The sequence below is a fragment of the Ciona intestinalis genome, unplaced genomic scaffold (genome assembly GCF_000224145.3).
Source record: "Ciona intestinalis unplaced genomic scaffold, KH HT000059.2, whole genome shotgun sequence".
NCBI classification, from domain to species: Eukaryota; Metazoa; Chordata; class Ascidiacea; order Phlebobranchia; family Cionidae; genus Ciona; species Ciona intestinalis.
The window spans coordinates 114,513-135,089 of record NW_004190381.2 but is presented as its reverse complement, the minus strand read 5'-3'; the positions used below and the strand labels follow the sequence as shown (position 1 = coordinate 135,089).

Sequence of the window (20,577 nt, the reverse complement as noted above, 5' to 3'; positions counted from 1 at the left end):
AATATGGGACTGTACATTTCAAATTGAAACGAAATGTTGTCTCAAACAAGACACCGTTTGCACACACCAGCATACATAGAAATACCGCCTGCAGTATACACGGTATGTATTTATATGCCTTTTCCAACACATCTACAGAAAGTCTATGGCGGGGACGTTATTTTACTCCATTAGTCTATTCCCAACATAATTTTTTGAACACTTTAAAGTTATACTGTGTTTAACATTCATGATTTCTAGATTGGGATACACCAAAAGTAGCGTGTGTAAAAAATGAACATTAACAGTCATAATATGCATTAATCGCGCCAGAATATGATCAATTGTAATTGTATAAGGCACCAAAATTGGGCGTAACGCTCGCGGCTAAGGGTTCTGGATACGCTTTAGTTCCAAAGAAACAAATGAGAAAAGGGAATGGTCGGAATAAGCTAAAAATTAGAAACGTATAGCTGCTCGTTTTTCCCGGTGCCTACGTGGCGCCTAACAAGCGAAAAAATATTCAGCCACGGGGTTTAGTTTCAGTTTAAGCTTGGCGTAGAGGGTGCTGGTGTACTAATTTTTATTTCGAAAGAAATATGGTTTAATTTAATATATGTACGGATAGTATCTACGTTAAAACAAAGTTCCATGCAACAATTGGCTGGTCAAAGCGTACTTGAGCTAGAAAGAGATTCAGTATTGACCAACGTTAATTTTTAATACCAGTATCATACCAACGTTACTGTCATTATTAATACAGTAGGTTGGGGGAAGATGGGACACTTTTTATTTTCGTCTCATTTGGTACTAGACAAAGAACATCCAAAGAATTATAAAACCGTATCCTCACGACTCCCATAGACCGTTGTTAGTTGTTTAAAACACAATCAGGATATTTGGATATTATGTGCTAAAGTTGTCCCGTCTTCCCCACCCTACTATATATACCAAGTGTCCAAATTACAAAAAAAAGAAGAGAATGTATTCTTTAAAAAACGACGATTGAATTTGATTTTTAGAGCTTCTGTTAAGAGGGAAAATGGTTAAGGAAAAGCTTCACATCAACATTGTAGTGATAGGCCACGTCGACTCCGGAAAGTCAACGACCACTGGTCATCTAATCTACAAATGTGGGGGCATCGATAAAAGAGCGATCGAGAAATTCGAAAAAGAAGCATCCGAGGTTTGTATAAAACTATCTATAAAATAACTGTATTATGTGAAAACGGCCGTCCTGAACATCGCTCTAAGCCTCTATATGTATTTGACTTATTTATCTCGCGTGGCGGAAAAAGGCAGCCGTTATAACACGGTTGTTTATTTTTATATATACCTCTATACCAAAAAAACTTTATGGATTCGCTGTTAATTAATGAATGTTTCGCGGCACATATTGTTTAAATAACAATCGGCTGATGAATTTGCTCCCTTTCTAGATGGGTAAAGGATCGTTCAAGTATGCCTGGGTGTTGGACAAACTGAAAGCGGAACGAGAAAGAGGAATCACAATTGATATTGCACTTTGGAAGTTTGAAACGGTTAAGTATTACATCACGGTTATTGATGCACCTGGTCACCGAGATTTCATCAAAAACATGATTACTGGAACATCCCAGGTAAGGATTGTCAATCAAACTATGCCAATAAATTAAAAAGCTAAACACAAGTATATCACATGCAGTAAAACAGCAATAAGTAGTATAGGTTGGGGTTGTTTTGCATGTAAATTAAAATAAGAACTGACATACATCTACAACATAACAGAAAGTACCCTCGAATGTTTGTTTCCTTACACAGGTAGTTGTACCAAAGTTTAATAACATTTTAAACCCCAATCTAGGCCGACTGTGCCGTCTTGGTTGTTGCGGCTGGGGTGGGAGAGTTCGAAGCAGGGATATCGAAGAACGGACAGACAAGAGAGCATGTTCTTCTTGCCTACACCCTTGGAGTTAAACAAATGATCATAGCTGTCAACAAAATGGACAGCACTGAACCGAAGTATTCGGAGGTACATACACGTCTCCAAGTATTGGTTCATTAATTGTCAGCCAGAAAAAAAACACATAAAATACCAATATTAAAAGTTACATACATGGTAACTTGCAAGTGGGCACGAGAACACCCGTGTCATAACAATGCTTCAACCGAGGATAAGTGTTACATCATAAAAAGCAGCTGTAAATAATTCGATAAACCGTAGATAAAAAATAAAAACCGTGTAACTTTCAGGTGCGTTTCAATGAAATAAAACAGGAAGTGACAAACTACATTAAAAAGGTTGGCTATAATCCTAAAAAGGTTGCTTTTATTCCAATATCTGGCTTCTACGGAGATAATATGTTGGAACCATCGGACAATATGAAGTGGTTTAAGGTGAGAAGATTTAAAAAGCAACATTGTTGTGTAGAATAAATACAATAAAACTGTCTTTTATTACGCACTAATTTGTTTTCACTTATATAAAGGGAGCAGAATTACCGAAGGGAGATAAGAAGGAAACCAAAAGGGTCATGACTTTGTTCGAAGCTTTGGATGCAATAGAAGAACCGAAACGACCAACCGATAAAGCGCTAAGATTGCCTCTGCAAGACGTTTACAAAATCGGAGGTTGAAATATAATACAATAGTATACAGTTGTAAGCGTATAAAAATGACAGCCTATAAAGGTAACTTATTTAACATATAATATTCCTAATACCACGTCTGTTCCACAAAACTAGTGCCCGCTTATGAGTTACAACGTGTTTAACACTGTAGGGCCTTTTTCTATGAATAATTGACAATTTTGACAACCCATGAAAAACCACTGGGTTGGAGCAATTACTATTAAGTGACTTCCCCAAAGTCATACGCCCACAACGGTCGTATCATCGAGTCACAAACCCGTATCGTCATTGTTGCAGGTGACCACTGTGTCACGGTACCCGAGGAATATATAGCAAAGCAACTATAAACTATACAACTTCTAGGAATCGGCACGGTTCCGGTTGGTCGGGTTGAGACTGGTATTATAAAACCAGGCATGCTGGTGACGTTTTCACCCGCCAACATTACTACGGAAGTCAAGTCGGTAGAAATGCACCACGAAGCACTGACCGAAGCACTTCCAGGAGACAACGTTGGTTTTAACGTTAAGAACGTATCGGTGAAGGATATTAAGCGTGGTATGGTGGCAGGAGATTCCAAAAACGATCCGCCGAAAGAGGCAAATACTTTTAATGCGCAGGTAAAACGGATTGGACGATAAGCTCTAAGGCCTAAAAAATACAACTTTAAACCAAGTTTAATATACATTGACTTGAACGCTTAGCAACATTTTTATGGTTATCGTGGTTAACACGATATTGCGACCTTAGGTAATCATACTGAACCATCCGGGCCAAATACACGCAGGATATGCTCCTGTTCTGGATTGCCACACCGCTCATATCGCTTGCAAGGTAAGCAGTTTTTCATATTGGTAATACATGATGCACGTTAAGTAATTTAAGCAAAATATAACTCTGGCGATTTTTGTACTACTTCGACATAGTTAACTCATATGTAAGCAGTTGTTAATTTGGTGTGACATATTGGCTATGAAGTAATTAATGCAAAATATAAAACTGTCGTGTGATTAGGAAATAGTCAAACTCTGTCCGAATTACGTTTTAGTTCGATCAACTATTGGAAAAAATTGATCGTCGTTCTGGGAAGAAGCTTGAGGAAAACCCAAAAAGTGTGAAAAGTGGTGACGCCATAATTGCTGTACTGAAACCCTCAAAACCGATGTGTGTCGAATCATTTAGTGAATATCCACCACTAGGTAATTAAAAATAAAAACGATGACTATTTCATAAAATACAACATCTTATTTTTTCTTTATCGCTGTGAAAAAATCAAGAAAGCGTTAAGCTTTTTAAAAGCAAATGCGTTTTAATTAAAACACAATGAATTTTATCAGTTATACCACAGTTTGAGGTTAAATTATTTTTTCCCTTAAAGGTCGCTTTGCTGTTCGAGATATGAGACAAACTGTTGCAGTTGGGGTGATTAAAAGTGTCGAAAAGAAAGAAGCCGGTGCCGGAAAAGTAACAAAAGCTGCACAAAAAGCGGCCAAGAAGAAATAATCTTCCGCGTAACGTTTCAACGATAATAAACACCCTTCACGCTTGTTCAATAAAAGGGATACAATGTCTGTCTTGTGAAAATATGTATTTCTTTCGATTGTAAAAATCATGCAGTATCTAGCATCAACGTTATGTATTGGCAGAGTTAAGCAAAACACAACAATACAATGTAATGTAACCATGCATACGTAACTTTTTGCTCTGAAACAGTTTAGTCTAAAAAAGCAACGAATGTTTAATTCACTTATGTACCACATATATACAACAACATTGATAAGTCTGATACGCATTTTTTTAAATAACACGACATCGCGTGGCTTAAAGTTACACAAATATGTGTCACTAGGTGGCGTCAATGGATTTGAACCAACAGGCCAACAAATGTTTTTTTCCATAATTCAGAATAAAAATGAGAAACTTCCTTTCGGTATATAAGGTTCGGAACTTAAGGTTAAGAGAGAGAAAGCAAACCGTTTAACAGAGTAAGAGTATAAGAGTGAACCATACGTATATATATATTAACAAGATTTAAAATGTCAGAACCATTCATATACAGGCGTCACGCAAAAAAAGGACTCGACGAGAACTTTTTGTATTTATTATTGCTTTGTATCAAACTATATTGTAGCGCAGGGTTTGCTACGTTACGCTACGTACAGGATGGTTAAGGAAAAACTTCATATCAACATTGTTGTGATAGGCCACGTCGACTCCGGAAAGTCAACGACCACTGGCCATCTAATCTACAAATGTGGGGGCATCGATAAAAGAGCGATCGAGAAATTCGAAAAGGAAGCGCAACAGGTATAAGTACCTAAAGGGGGGAAAGTGAATCTCAATATAGTAGAGTGGGGAAGGACGGGACACCTTTAGCACATAATATTTAAATATCCTGATCGTGTTTTAAACAAAGATTTATGGGAGATATGAGACGGGAAAACAGAATGAACAGATGTCCCATCTTCCCCTTCTACTATACATTGGTACCACGTTGAGATTCGCCATGTATCTCGCTCTAACTGGACTCGTATTGATGGACGATTTAGGTTTAGGTTAATTTATAACAGAATATTGGCTTTAGACTTGGTTTCTGTCCGCTGTTCATTTAGCAGCATTTGGTCTACTACCATACCATGTTTATTGTACATTCTCTATTAGTTTAAGACACTTTTTAACTTGCGAGTCATATTGCGATTGAGTTATCACTTGGCGTCATAACAAACGTCGGTCAAAAGTAATTTGATACCAAAGGACACCGAAAGCAAAGACGAAGCCAGAATACCAGACAACGAGTCGCTCTCATGACAAATGAAAACAAAGCTTTCGTTTATAATCAGTTCGCAGCATACATTGAAACACATTCAGCAACCTTTGTCATACATTGCTTACATATATAAGTACTTCGGCTGCACAATAATGTTGCTATTTTAATCCATTGCTGTTATTAGCTTATGAAGTATATAACGATTCGACCTATTGGGTAAAGTTATATTTTATTGGAACATTAACTTTGGCCTACACAGCTCCACAGAAGTTTGCTCAAAATGTTACCAAACCAGGATAAAACAAAGTCGCATTACAAAATATACACTGTGAATATTGTTTTATAGATAACATAAAAGTATAACCGAACAGTAAAGGCGAGAAATAAAGTAAACGCTACCATTTCGTGTGATTTACTGAGTGATTCGTTAAGTTTTGGTTTTTACAATAAAATTTCAAACATCCGACGTTTACAGATCAAAATATACAATAATCCCGGGTGTTGTGTTAATCACATTCACCATATGAGTGGTATGTAAGGGTTATATCAATACTTCAATACGAGATATTAAATATACGACCATGTATTCATTTATTCCCATTTGCTTCTCTAGATGGGTAAAGGTTCGTTCAAGTATGCCTGGGTGTTGGACAAACTGAAAGCGGAACGAGAAAGAGGAATCACAATTGATATTGCACTTTGGAAGTTTGAAACAATTAGGTATTATATCACTGTTATTGATGCACCTGGTCATCGAGATTTCATCAAAAACATGATTACTGGAACATCCCAGGTAAGGATTGTCTTTCGACTTGCGCACAGTTTTAGCGGCGTAGTAAAATAGATTACCACATCATTTGTTAATAGGCTGATTGTGCCGTTTTGATCGTTGCGGCTGGGGTGGGGGAATTTGAAGCAGGGATATCCAAGAACGGCCAAACAAGAGAGCACGCTCTCCTTGCATACACACTTGGTGTGAAACAACTTATTGTAGCAGTTAACAAGATGGATAACACTGAACCTCCGTATTCTGAGGTAAGTGTTATAGTCTTTGATGGATGTCAAATAACCTAAACTTTAAAAACAGCAAAGGTTTAATGAAATCAAGTCGGAAGTTTCTGCTTACATAAAGAAGATTGGATACAACCCTGAAGACGTGCCTTTTATACCGATATCTGGTTGGCATGGCGACAATATGCTCGAACCAAGCGATAAGATGAATTGGTTTAAGGTGATAATATAAACATAAAAACACAAACCTATACCAAACCCATGTTGTCCGGCGCCGTGGCATAGTGGTTAGAGCGCCTGCCTGTAACCCAGAGGTAATGGGAACAAGGCTCGACGCTGCTACCTTTGTGGGCGTATGTGTCCTAGAGCAAGACACTTAACGAGAATTGCCGGTGGTAACTAATGGGTTGTTCAAATTATCAGTCATACATAAAAAAAATAAAAAAATCCAAAAAATAAATAAATAATCACCTACAAAGTAACATACATGGCAACTCGTAAGCTGGCATGAGGTGTTAAACCCGTGTGATAATCGTTTTCCGGCCACGCGAGGATAAAGTAAGTTACATTCATTCACACATTCATCCAAACCAACACATAATTTTTTTAAGCATTATCTTGGTTCATATAAACTTAATACCCACATTTTCTTATAGGGATGGGAGAAGAAATCAAAAAGTGAGGATGGAAAGTCAAGTGGTAAAACTTTGTTGGATGGACTCGATGCAATCCTTGAACCCAAACGCCCAACTGATAAAGCACTGAGACTTCCCCTTCAGGATGTTTACAAAATAGGAGGCGAGTGGTCATATTACCGGAGTATAGCACCAGCTTATATTAATACAGTAGGGTGGGGGAAGATGGGACACCGTTTGACTCTATTTTCTCATCCCATTTAAGTAGTAAACAAGAAACATTCAAAGATTTATAAAACTATATCCGTTGCGACTCGTTATAGACCGGTTTTGATGTTTAAAAGCACGATCAGGATATTTGGATATCACGTGCTAAAGGTGTCCCATCTTCCCCCACCCTACTATACATTTAAATTAATCGTTTGCACAGCAGTGCGGGACGTTTAAATACTTATATATGGTAGGGCAGCACAAGGCTTACATTCTCGTTTATGGACCTACTTGATAACAAACAAATAAAATTGACAGAGTTATATAACCGAGATCTCACGGCTTTTAAAGAGCATTGGTAACTGAATAAAAACAATTAGGAAATGTGAGATATCATGTGCTAACGGCGGAGTATACATCTTATTTAACATTAATACATAAGTAAAACACGGCGCTTTAAGAATAGTATGAATTTCAAATTTTCCTTAGAGTAGTAAAGAAAATTTCGAAGTTTATCTTGTTTTTGTTCGGCATACATAGCAAGGTTAATTCGTCATTGCTTATAAACGTAGGCATTGGAACGGTTCCCGTGGGAAGAGTTGAGACTGGTGTTATGAAACCAGGAATGCTGGTGACGTTTTCACCCGCCAACATTACTACGGAAGTCAAGTCGGTAGAAATGCACCACGAAGCACTGACAAAGCACTTCCAGGAGACAACGTTGGTTTCAACGTTAAGAACGTGTCGGTGAAGGATATTAAACGTGGTATGGTGGCAGGGGATGCCAGCAGAGATCCACCGAAAGAAGCAGCCAGCTTCGTGGCTCAGGTTAATTTACTTAATTTAAATTAATCTAATTTGATGCAAAAATGTAATCGTTTCAAAGGTAATTGTTCTGAATCATCCTGGACAAATACGAAAAGGTTACGCTCCAGTGCTTGATTGCCACACCGCACACATTGCATGCAAGGTAAGGTAACCCGATTGTTGAAACCACTTTAACCCTCCGCTCACTTGAGTTTGATTGCAAACGATATTTACCGTTAAGTTCGACGAGCTTCACGAAAAAGTGGACCGCCGATCTGGTAAAAAGTTGGAAGACAACCCAGTGTTTATTAAGACCGGGGATGCAGCGTTTGTGAAGATGGTGCCCAGTAAACCAATGTGTTTGGAATCATACCAGGAGTATCCGCCTCTGGGTAAGTTGTATTCTTGTATGCATAAGGCCTATCAAAACTAAATGACTGCTTGGAGAATATGCGGTTTCTGTCAATGTGTTGGAGTGACGCCGCTTTGCCCTAAGACAGGTCACCACAATGGTGGCAGTAATGTATCCAATTAAGTAACATCCAATGTTTGTTCAAGGTCGCTTTGCCGTACGAGACATGAGACAAACTGTGGCAGTAGGGGTGGTGAAATCTGTGGAAAAGAAGGAAAGCACAGGAAAGTTGACAAAAGCTGCACAAAAGGCGGGGAAAAAGAAATAGCTTTAAACCTAAAAAAAATTGTGTGGTAGATAAAAATATAGATTCCGTGTGATAAACTCATATTTTACGTGTGTTATTCTTCTATTTTGACATTAATAATAACCAAGAAAGAATTTAGCGTGATTTGCAATTTGTAGAAAATAAAACAACAACCAAACTAGACTATTTATCAAAACAGAAATATGGTAAGTAATGGTAAAACTAGTCGTTTAAACGGACCAAAAGTTAAAACCCGACACCAAACCTTATCGGTAAAACGCACCTCTATTACAGCAAAAAGAATATAGTAGGGTGGGGGAAGATGGGACATTTTTTACTCTATTTTCTCGTCCCATTTAGTAGTAAACAAAAAACATTCAAAGAAATATGAAACTATGTCCTCATGACTCTCATAGACCGTTGTTGATTGTTTAAAACACAATCAGGATATCTGGATATTATGTGCTAAAGGTGTCCCATCTTCCCCCACCCTACTATATATTTATTTTGTGCATCTTGCGCAAAGTAGTCAACAATGACGTGTATACCAAGTTAGTTGGAAATAAATAGAGATATGATTCAAAGCTAAAGTATGAAATTATTAGTTGCTGCTATAGCTTAGATGTGTAAAACGGTTCTATTCTATAGGTGGGCAAGGTGATGCAGAACTGATATAGTGGGGTGGGGGAAGATGGGGCACCTTTAGCACAAAATATATAAATATCCTGGTCGTGTTTTAAACAATTAACAACGGTCTATGAAAGTCGCGAGAACAAGGTTTTATAATTCCTCGAATGTTCTTTGTTTACTACCAAATTGGGCGAGAAAATAGAATGAAAAGGTGTCCCATCTTCCCCCATCCTACTATAATACAATATATAGTATACACAATACCATATAGTATGTCTATATCGATATAGCGGACGCGTATATAAGTTTAGAAAAATGACGTTGCTTGACAATTTTTCAAAAGAAAAAAAAAACATGGCTGATACACAACGCTGCGTATGGCCTATTTGTCGTGTAACTAGCACACACGAATGTATAAAAAATACAAATGTGTCAGATTGTTTTCAATATAATATGTTAGATAATATAGAAGAGGTGACACATTTCAACTTCAATATGTTTGGTATTACTGACTATACTTTTAACCGTTCCTCCAGTGCAGGGCCTACTAAAGGTATAATAGGCCTTCTAATTTCAAACGTAAAGTGTGAATTATCTCTGGTAGGCCGTGTCCAGTTATATCTAATGATCGACGCATTTTGTATAACAAAATATAACCACATTAAGCGCAGTTTCCACGCAATACTGCAGTTCAAATGCGACGATTGCGAATTAACGTCCGTGTAAAAACGGGTCACGTTTCCTGTTATATGAAGCTCACAGACCAAAGCTATTGTTGATAGAGAATATATACAGACGTTACTGTTATTATCAATATATACCAAGTTACTAGATGGAATTCACGAGTGCATACGTAAGCTACTGACTATCAATACCTTTAATATTTCGAATACGCGGAACTCTGTTCAGGAAAGGCGCTGAATTTGAGGTTAGGAAAAGGAAAGCAAACAGTTCAAGGTTTTAAAGTGTAATACTGAACCATGCATTCATTGGGTCGGCACGCAAAAAAAAAGAACTGAAACGGGCTTGATTTTTTCGTATCCGTTATTGTTGTAGGTTAAACTATACTTTAGTGCAGGTCTTGCTGTGTTACGCTACGTACAGGATGGTTAAGGAAAAACTTCATATCAACATTGTAGTGATAGGCCACGTCGACTCCGGAAAGTCAACGACCACTGGTCATCTAATCTACAAATGTGGGGGCATCGATAAAAGAGCGATCGAGAAATTCGAAAAAGAAGCGTTAGAGGTTTGTATATTTCCTGTGGTACAAATATTACGCATAGTTATTTAGCAAAAATACATTTAAAACAAGATTAACTTACAAATAAAACCGACTTTTTATCAAATCATAAGTTAGTAACCTTCACGTTATGGCGAGAATAAAGATTGTTGATATTCAACGGCAATTGTGACCAAACTATTGATATACAACTACCCCTAATCAAGATAGCTATGCACAAGCATTATAATGTTCTCTGTGCCTTTCTAGATGGGTAAAGGCTCGTTCAAGTATGCCTGGGTGTTGGACAAACTGAAAGCGGAACGAGAAAGAGGAATCACAATTGATATTGCACTTTGGAAGTTTGAAACAATTAGGTATTATATCACGGTTATTGATGCACCTGGTCACCGAGATTTCATCAAAAACATGATTACTGGAACATCCCAGGTAAGGAATGTCTATAAGGTAAAAACGTTTTATAAATACGGAAAATCACAAACCGTACACAGTAAAATAGAAATAACAGGAAACGCTGTTTAAAAAAACCTGTCGTGTATATACGTGCGTAATGCGTCATATATGCAAAGTGAGCACGCGCAACACGAAACAAAATGAGTTAACATGTCGATAATAAGTTGCGTTGAAATCAAAACACAACACAAAAAAATGCAACTACATAAAACTTTATAATATCACTATACACCTTTATTTTATTGTGTAACATTAAGCTATGCATATAATCTATCTAAAACGTTCCTCATTTTAGGCTGATTGCGCAATTTTAATTGTTGCAGCAAGTACAGGGGAATTTGAAGCAGGGGTATCAAAGAACGGCCAAACAAGGGAGCACGCTCTCCTTGCATACACACTTGGTGTGAAACAACTGATTGTAGCAGTTAACAAGATAGATAACACTGAACCTCCGTATTCTGAGGTAGGAACAGAACACTTAAACAGATTATGCCTTTATGTGGTGGAAATACACTTAATCACTTGCATGATAGCTTTATAGTATATAGTAGGATGGGGGAAGTTGGGACACATTTTACCTATATTTTCTCGCCCCGTGTGGTAGTAAACAAGAAACATTCAAAGAATTATAAAACTATATGCTCAAGACTCCCATAGACCGTTGTTAATTGTTTAAAACATGATCAGGATTTTCGGATATTATGCGCTGAAAGTGTCTTATCTTCCCCTATCCTACCATACTAACAATTTGAAAAGTAAATTAAACGACAATATAGTACGCTATTGACAACACAAGCATATTTATGGATCATAGCGCAGCCTATTCAAGCAGATATATCTTCTTAATTCAGGATAGGTTTACCGAAATCAGCAAGGAAGTTTCCGATTACGTTAAAAAGGTTGGATACAATCCAAAAGCGGTTCCAATTCTTCCGGTTTCTGGTTTTCATGGAGACAACATGTTGGAAAAATCAGAAAATATGCCGTGGTTTAAAGTATAAACTAATATTATAAACGTACATCAGGGCGTAACTATTTCGCATTATTGTATACAATGTTTAAGATTAGTAGGAGTTTTCAGAACATCTTTTTTATATAAGTGGTGTCAATGCAATTTTGTTATAAGCTATAATTTTCGGAAATTAAAGAATGTAGTACAAAACCGACTTACTAACTAACTGACGATAAATATATGACAAGACACCAACTTTTCTGTAAAAGGCGTTGCTCCAAAGTTCCAGAAACAACATTTTCGCCCAAGTTATGGTTGTTCTTCAGCAACAAATTAAAAATAGCTGTAAACAGGGTGGGCGTTTTCTTAGAAATGACGCGCTATTTGCTCCAACACAGTGGCGCCCTAAAGTGTTCCAATTGTCAGCAATATATTGCATTTCAGGGATGGAAAAAGACGTTAAAGGAAAATAATTCGGTCATCAACCAATCCGGGGTTACACTATTTGAGGCTCTGGATGCAATTCGGCCACCCTTGAGACCTATTGGTAAACCACTTCGGCTTCCCCTACAAGATGTCTACAAAATTAGCGGTGAGCATGAAATATTTCAATATCATTTGTAAAAAATATTATTCCAGCATGGCAACGGTTGCCCCGCATGTCGTCTACATAGAGAAGCACTAAATGCAGATGTTAACAGGAGACCCACATAACAATCTACATTAATAATGCGACTATAGTTCACAAGCGTAACCAACTATACACTATGCTTTATTCCTGTAGGCATAGGGACGGTTCCAGTTGGTCGAGTGGAGACTGGTGTTCTTAAACCAGGTATGGTGGTTACTTTTGCCCCGAACAACATTACAACAGAAGTCAAGTCCGTTGAAATGCACCACGAAGAACTAAAGGAAGCACTTCCGGGAGACAACGTTGGTTTCAACGTTAAGAACGTGTCGGTTAAAGATATAAAACGGGGTATGGTCGTTGGAAACTCCAAAACGGACCCTCCATTAGCAGCCAGTAACTTCTTAGCACAGGTTATGTTTCGGAATGTGAAGTTTCAAAGCAAACTTATTTCAATTACACTTTATATTATAGGCCATAGTACTTAACCATCCGAGCGAGATTCATGTAGGCTATGCCCCCGTGCTGGACTGCCACACAGCTCACGTTGCTTGCAAGGTATGTCTTAAACTCTTAATCTTAACGTTTACCATGAATGTAATGGATGAATGTAACTTACTTTATCCTCGCGTGGCTGGAAAACGACGGTCGTAATAACACGGGTGTTCATACACTTTCTGTCGGCTTAGGAGTTACCATGTATGTTACTTTGTGGGTGACAATAATTTCTAGAAACAAGTTAATTAAATTTCGAATATATTTTGGCAACAGTTTAGTGAGTTGAAGCAAAAAATCGATCGCCGGTCAGGAAAGGTACTGGAAGAAAATCCAAAGATGGTAAAAACAGGTGATGCAGCTATGATAGTGCTGACGCCGAGCAAGCCTATGTGCGTAGAAGCGTTCGTTGACTACCCTCCTCTTGGTAAGCGATGTTGATTGGTGGTGGAATTGAAATACGTTAGGCAATGATTGATTAACACTATATATAAACTTTGAGAAAGTTTTGAATTAAGTACTTTTTACATCTGCTAGTGGCACGACAAGATTTTTCTAGGACGCGAAGCAGAAAAAAAAGTATTTTATAATTATCATCAGGTCGATTTGCTGTTCGAGATATGAGACAAACTGTGGCAGTTGGGGTGATTAAAAGTGTCAATAAAGCGCAGCCCAGTGCCGGAAAAGTAACAAAATCTGCACAAAAAGCGGTTAAGAAGAAATAGAACAAGAAGAATGAAACTATCTATAATCCTTTACATATTCAGAAGTTCAATATTTATATATATATATAGGTTGCATATGAATTTATACTTAAAGTGTGTGGAACGTTTCTGATCGGTTGTAACTGGGTACTTAAAACCGTGTGATTCGTTTATATTACTACGCATGAAAAAACACACTTATACTAACCAAATACAAGTATAAATAATATACCAACAGACTGCAACAGTTATAATATTTGGTTTCCCACGAAAACGAAAGACTTAGGAAACACACTACAGATAAAACGATCTTCAGGCTAAGAAACACAGTTTGATAAATATAAAAGAAATCTTAACTGAGAACACAAGAACGCATCTAATAATATTTACAGAAAAGTAACCCGTGGACACCATTGGATTGTTCGCATGGGTAAAACTATTTTCAAACACCCGACAGCATATTTAGACCTAAGAGTGAAGTTATTGTAATTTGACATTTTACCATTGCACGCTTTATTATTAAGTTCAAAAAACAATGGCAAACGCTGCATGACCGCGTTCATTTCAGCTGTGATTAATGGTAGCAAATTTGCTTCAACATTCTCAGATAAATGTATACGATAATATAATATACTATTTATGTTATGAACGTGCAACACATAAGTCTCTACAGGCATCCAAGATTTAGATGCACATATAAACATAGAAACACGGTATTAACTTAGTCAGTATAAATGAGCAATCATAACGTTGTGAAATACTTTTGTCGCTAACTGCCTCTATGTCGCTTGCTTGTTTAGTGTTGGTTTCGTGTCTATAGACAGTATAGCTTGAACAACATTTCCTTATTTCTACAGTCCATATAGGTTCGTCAGATCATGTATATGTTTGTTTTAACGTCGATGATGTGCTCCAACTGATGATCACGTATTCGGTGCCGAAGAATTTCGATCAGGAAGCACGTATGCAGTTACTGTCCAATGTTTAATAAAGCAAAGTAGTAATAACAAAACACAAATGTCGAATTTCCTTGTTTCCATTTTCCCACCAGTCACGTATATGCGTGAGGCACAAACAAAGCATGGCGTAATATTACCTCATATCACTGGGCAGTATCGAAACATTAGTTTACTTCCCTGTAATATTCACATGACACGTAGCATCATGATTGCTGAGTTGCGAGATTTCAGCGTTTCCTTAAGTAAGCTATATAAACCCACGATTAGCATACCTAAATACCATCGACATATACACCGACGTGTGAATGGCTAATTGAGGTAGCCTATGTAATTCTTCGTATCCAATTATGTTTATCATCGCGCTATGTTTTTATTTTTGATAATATTGTAAACTAGTTTTGCGTAATATAGAAAATTAGCTTGAACAGGCGCAACTATTGAAATGAGAATTGTTAATCTGCTTCTGTGCTCATTGATTCTGCTCATCTTTGTGTCCGAAGGGGACGCCTGGTAAGTTCATGAAAATTAACTTGTTTCAAATAAAACAAGTAGAGGGAAAAAAATTAAACATTGGTAACCGGGAAAATACTGGTATTGACAAATTCATAGTTAAAAACATTTCTACATAAGATTTCTTAAAACGTTGCTGCTGGCAGTTTAAATACCATTTTTTCATTCTACTTTACAATACTAATTAACAGGCGGCGGCGACAGGGACGACGATGTGATACAACGCCCTGCCAGTGGCACTGGGCGTCGTGTTCGGCGCAATGTGGGGGAGGAAGGCAGTCGGCCGTTTTAACGCGAAGCCAAGGTCAATGCGGATCGTGCAACAAACCATCAAGTTCAAGATCATGCAACACGCACTGTTGCGCAGGTAGGCGTTACTATGTTGTGATAAAAACATAACTATGTTGTGATAAAACATATATCTTAATTTAAATTAATACAATGTGATTCTCTAAAAAATAAGGAACAAATTAAAACATAAAGTGAAAAAACGTACACAGGCGACACGTAGCATGGGGCGTTTTCACGTCTCAACCTAGAAACGAGAATCTCCATGTATTGACTCATGTGTTAGTCAGCACACAACACACAACTGGGACGTTTTGGTCACGTTTTCTTACAAAAAAAATAGACAGATTCATACGCGAAACCCACTTGCGCGGCAAAACTGGAACTTCCGTGTAAACGAATTAAAAAATACAGAAAGAATTGTGGGCACGAGGCCAAAATCGCACATTTCCGGGTGTTTAATATAAATGCTTCTAATATGACTTTAAATAACATTGCCCACTTGCCAGCCGACTACAAACTACTTCGCTTTATATGTAAACGTTACGCCTCTGTGGCATTGGTTAAATATGGATAAAATGTATTTTATTTTGATATTTACTGGCAGAAATAAAATTAAATAGTTTTGTATAACACATTAAATTAGAAATGCAGGTTTTTAAATCACAGTTTTTTCGAATATTTCTTATCATATGCATCACGGGGTGCGCGACTCTAACCTGGAGCTTTCGGTGAGTGAAATGTCCCGCGTGGTTGTTGCAAGTGTTTTAATAATAGTAATCATTGATTATTGTACATAAGGACGAGGCGGCGAACAACGCGTCGGATAATGCTGCGGACAACGCTACGATTGTCTGGGCATGCACCCGCGTAAGTTCACAACTTTCTATGCTGAATTGCGGTTGATTGATTACATAAGATTACTATGAAACGAAAACAGGCGATGGTATCCAGCACACAGAATACGCCGAATTGGCGGAGGGGCGATACCATGCGATAGAACAGCCTGTGTATGGCATTGGGGAGCGTGTTCCAGAAACTGCGGAGGTGGAACACAGTCCCCTGTTGTAACGAGAAACAAGGGTGCATGTGGCACCTGTGACAAGCCATCGGGATCAAGGGCATGTAATACACAATGCTGTGCAGGTTTTCACTCTTTTTAAAATATATATCTATATGCCACAACCGACCAACCTTAAAACAAAGTAATAGAATTTAAACAAAATATCAAACTTGTAGCTCACACTTAGGCCAAAAAAGAAAGTGTAACGATTTTCAAAAGACTTCATGTTTAAATTTACGCAGCTACATTTAAAGCTGTAACCCAACGGTTTGTGTATCTTACACCTCTGAATTCCCCTCAAACTCGCTGGAACAACGGTTGAAAACAGGGCGTTAATTTGAGCGTATAGACTTTCTTGTAGATATACATACAGAAAGCACGTAAAGACAACACAGGCGCATTCACGTCTCCAATGCAATTTCCGGGTATTCAATTTAAATATACAATACTGTATTATATACTGATACAACACTATTAAATGGAAAAAAAAACTCATTACAAATTACAATACGTTTGTATTAACTCGCACTATGGCCTTTTTAGTATATATTGAGTGTCTTACTTTTTTCTGGCGTACTCGGAACGTATTAAGTAGGTCATGCCTGCAGTTATATCCAAACGAATAAATTTCCGCTTTAAATAAATCAACACTGAATAAATGACATATAACTAGATGAGTTTTGAGTATAGAGGGTGAAACATTACAGAATTCTGAACTTGAGCGTGTAAATGTATAATGCATTTAAAGATATTCAAATTATTACGCCACAACTCGGATTAGCTATAAACCGAGTCTGTAATTACGTCGCACGGTGGCCAAGTGTGCTAGCTTTAGCATGGACGTGTTTACATCTGAAATTTAAAACAAAGACTTTAAAAACACTTCCTTGTTTTGCCGCATGTGTTTGATTGCTGCAAAATACAGAAATATTAAAACCAAAGAAAGCAGTCACGATTTTCTAAACAACTCCTATGGAGAAAAACACAAACGTGAAGTGCACAGAAGTTCAAATAACTACTTCCTTGTAGAATCGTGACCCCTAGCCAGAGTCAAGCGATATATTTCCGGGTATTTGCTATAAATGTTCTGCATGGGACGACAAAAACATTGCAAGCCAAAATTTAACCGTTTAGTTTTATATATTAACGCTATACACTTCTGCCGTTAAGTTATACTCAAATAGGATTGTATAGAACCTGCATCAAACACTGGTTAATATCACGCGTTAGACATGCAGGGCTTTACCTTGCTGCTATTAATTCTGAGCATGTGTATTACGGGGGGCGTCTCCGGCGGCTGGTTGGATATGTGGTAAGTGAAATGCTTTGCGAAACATGTAACCGCTGAGCATTACATTAAGGCTACGTTATTGCCAACTCAACGTCTTTACTTAAAGATTTGGTCGTATTTGAACGATTAAGTGAAGTCTATAGAAAATTGCTAAGCCTCACTGTTTTTTTTCTAAGAAACGCAGTTATTATGGACTGTGCACCAATTTCTTATTTATAAAAAATAAAATTTAGACTTTTTTATATTTTTTCGCGCATTTTTAAACTTATTTTTTAAAACGACCAATCGATTTTTTTTAAAAGAAAAATATTTAGCAGGTACCAGAGAGGTATATAGTAGGGTGGGGGAAGATGGGACACTTTGCCAGACGAGACTTTTTTTTAATTTTCTTTTTACGGACCCTCATTTAATGATAATCAGGAAAATAAGGTTACAGAATTATTCGACAGTATTATCACGACTTTATAAAACACCCGTCAAATCTGATTACTGTTTTTAAATATTGTGAAAATGCGAAATAGTAAGGTGATATTTTTTAACACTCGCTAAATCATAGTAAAGCCGAAGAATTTTTTTAGTTTGCGTGTGCGAACGATTAAACTAGTTTCATAGCTTCATAAAACAACCTTGAATATTTCGTACAGTTTGATTTTGTCCCATAAAACTAGTTTTAGTTTTGTAAAAAAACACTGAGATATAAGCATGAAGAAAATAGGCAGGGGTCAAAATGACTTTAATTTGGAATAAAAACAACAAAAAAATATCGGTTTAACGTTATTTATAGGAAGTTTACATGGCAAAAAAACTAGCACAGCCTGTTAAACTCGGTAGATTAACTACAAGTTGCAGAATACTGCTAATGTAAATATATTTCAATTTAGAGTCCCATCTTCCCCCACATTGTAGTTTTGTATGTTTTCAAAGATTTGCTTTTAATTAATTTAGTAATTTATACCCCAGGGGTTATTCAACTATAACATACTCATATAACAAAAGATAATTTTGAAAATAGATTCGAAACTTGGTCATTTGCACTTGGTGATAGTTTATGAGAAGTGGCTTGTGCCAAAAACAGAGTAGTAATACCCAATTTGTAGCAAAAATAAAAACTTTAAAAATAGTTAAAATCAATTTTCTGTTATTACAAGTTCATATACATTTGTAGGATACAATATTTATCCATTGATGTTCGAACATTACCCATTGTCGTTCAAACAATACCAATTGTTATGCAATAATATAATGTATAGGTAAAATGTTAAAAACTATAGCAGTAGGGCAAGAAAAAGAATGTTTAGACTTAATTTTTAAAGCGTACAGTATTATTTCGTGTTATTTACGTATATTCCTATTATAAATACACTTATTAATCAAAATTAACAAATATTCTAAACTGTCCCATCTTATCCTGTGTGTTTTCGAATTTGTAAAATTTCACCTGTTGTGCGGATCGCAAAATGACTCCTCGTGTGTTTTATTATATTTTATTAAATTGGTGTCAATCAATAAAGGAATGATATTTTGATTTTGAAAATATTTGGCAATATGTGCTTAAGTGTCCCATCTTTACCATTGTACTATATATATATTATATATATATAATCATAAAGAGCAATCATTGTACCAAATTCAATTTCTTTTAGTAGTTAAAAAACTAGTGCGCCGAGGTCGAGTTACATTTTGTCTTATGGGAAATCCTTACATTGTTGCACGACCGATTGTTTTTTCTCCAGCGGTTTGGTTTTCCACGATTTTTTCCGCATGTGTTTTGATTTAAAACTTTGATGGTACCGTTAGATCACATTTAAGCATCTACATACAAATTTGAATTTTTCATTGGTATACCCCTTTGCACAGCTATAGACATCGAATTGTTAAAATGTTTATTAAATCACCATATAAACAGGATACCGCCATTCCTTTATGAGTGGTCTTATGGAGGGTGCGATGCAAGCTCATGTGTATGGCACTGGGGAAATTGTTCTACTACTTGCGGAAGTGGCACACAGTGGCCTGTTGTAACGAGAAACAAGGGTGCATGTGGCACCTGTGACAAGCCATCGGGATCAAGGGCCTGTAATACACAATGCTGTGCAGGTGTCCATGATTTCCGTTAAAATTACCTTTTTGCAACAAATGAAAATTGAATGAAAATCTAAACAAAACAGAAAACACAATAATAACACACGCTCAGGATAAGGAAAAGTTATGTCATTAAAACAAAAACGTACCGGCTTGCGTTTTGACAGGAAATGAATTCTATGTTGAGGATACAAGTTGTATAACACAGCCACCGCCCACAACATCGTGCTCGAAAGCTTGACGTAACATTTCGTTAGCCTGTTACTTCCTTGTTTAATGCTAATGAATGATTCAGATCATTTTTATTACGGGAAGTAAAGCTCAGTAAGTGTCACTTTCTTGCTGAAGCGTAACCATTCGATAATCACAACAATACTTAATATGGTGAATCAAATACAATACAATTCATCAACAAACTTTAAACTTTCCAAATAAACGGAAAAGCGAGAGTAATATACTAAAGCGCAGGAGGCAGCGTTCCACAAACCTTGTTAAGCATACAAGACCACATGAACGAAATTAAACATGAGTGACTTAAAAAACCTAATTCTTGAAAACATTATTACATCCCTTAGAAAAAAGGCAAACGTTATTACATCATT

General features: G+C 36.9%; 3 protein-coding genes and 1 pseudogene across 4 annotated transcripts in view; all 4 read left to right on the top strand.

The window, feature by feature from the left end:
* Window positions 1-548: 548 nt before the first annotated feature.
* LOC100181775 (elongation factor 1-alpha, somatic form) lies at window positions 549-4,159 on the top strand. Its single transcript, XM_002126779.3, has 9 exons — window positions 549-1,165; window positions 1,419-1,598; window positions 1,823-1,990; window positions 2,212-2,355; window positions 2,448-2,589; window positions 2,952-3,208; window positions 3,339-3,422; window positions 3,637-3,787; window positions 3,967-4,159. The coding sequence occupies exons 1-9, from the start codon at window positions 1,022-1,024 to the stop codon at window positions 4,089-4,091; spliced, it is 1,395 nt and encodes a 464-aa protein (XP_002126815.1). The 5' UTR covers window positions 549-1,021; the 3' UTR covers window positions 4,092-4,159.
* Window positions 4,160-4,638: 479 nt separating this feature from the next.
* Window positions 4,639-8,706, top strand: LOC100179465 (annotated as a pseudogene). The gene is made up of 9 exons (XR_053034.4): window positions 4,639-4,895; window positions 5,969-6,148; window positions 6,223-6,390; window positions 6,443-6,586; window positions 7,023-7,164; window positions 7,784-8,039; window positions 8,098-8,181; window positions 8,260-8,410; window positions 8,577-8,706. The product of XR_053034.4 is annotated as an elongation factor 1-alpha-like (transcript).
* Window positions 8,707-9,821: 1,115 nt separating this feature from the next.
* On the top strand, window positions 9,822-14,024 carry LOC100177129 (elongation factor 1-alpha, oocyte form). Its single transcript, XM_002127024.5, has 9 exons — window positions 9,822-10,556; window positions 10,800-10,979; window positions 11,299-11,466; window positions 11,855-11,998; window positions 12,400-12,547; window positions 12,740-12,996; window positions 13,058-13,141; window positions 13,355-13,505; window positions 13,679-14,024. Exons 1-9 carry the CDS (start codon window positions 10,413-10,415, stop codon window positions 13,801-13,803), a joined length of 1,401 nt encoding a protein of 466 aa, XP_002127060.1. The 5' UTR covers window positions 9,822-10,412; the 3' UTR covers window positions 13,804-14,024.
* Window positions 14,025-14,127: 103 nt separating this feature from the next.
* LOC100180249 (fibrillin-1-like) overlaps window positions 14,128-20,577 on the top strand; it is a 15,670-nt gene continuing 9,220 nt past the window's right edge. Inside the window, exons 1-2 of the mRNA XM_018815282.2 lie at window positions 14,128-15,251; window positions 15,443-15,618. Coding sequence (XP_018670827.1) covers window positions 15,184-15,251; window positions 15,443-15,618 — 244 coding nt within the window. The 5' untranslated portion in view covers window positions 14,128-15,183. The remainder of the gene's footprint in view (window positions 15,252-15,442; window positions 15,619-20,577) is intronic.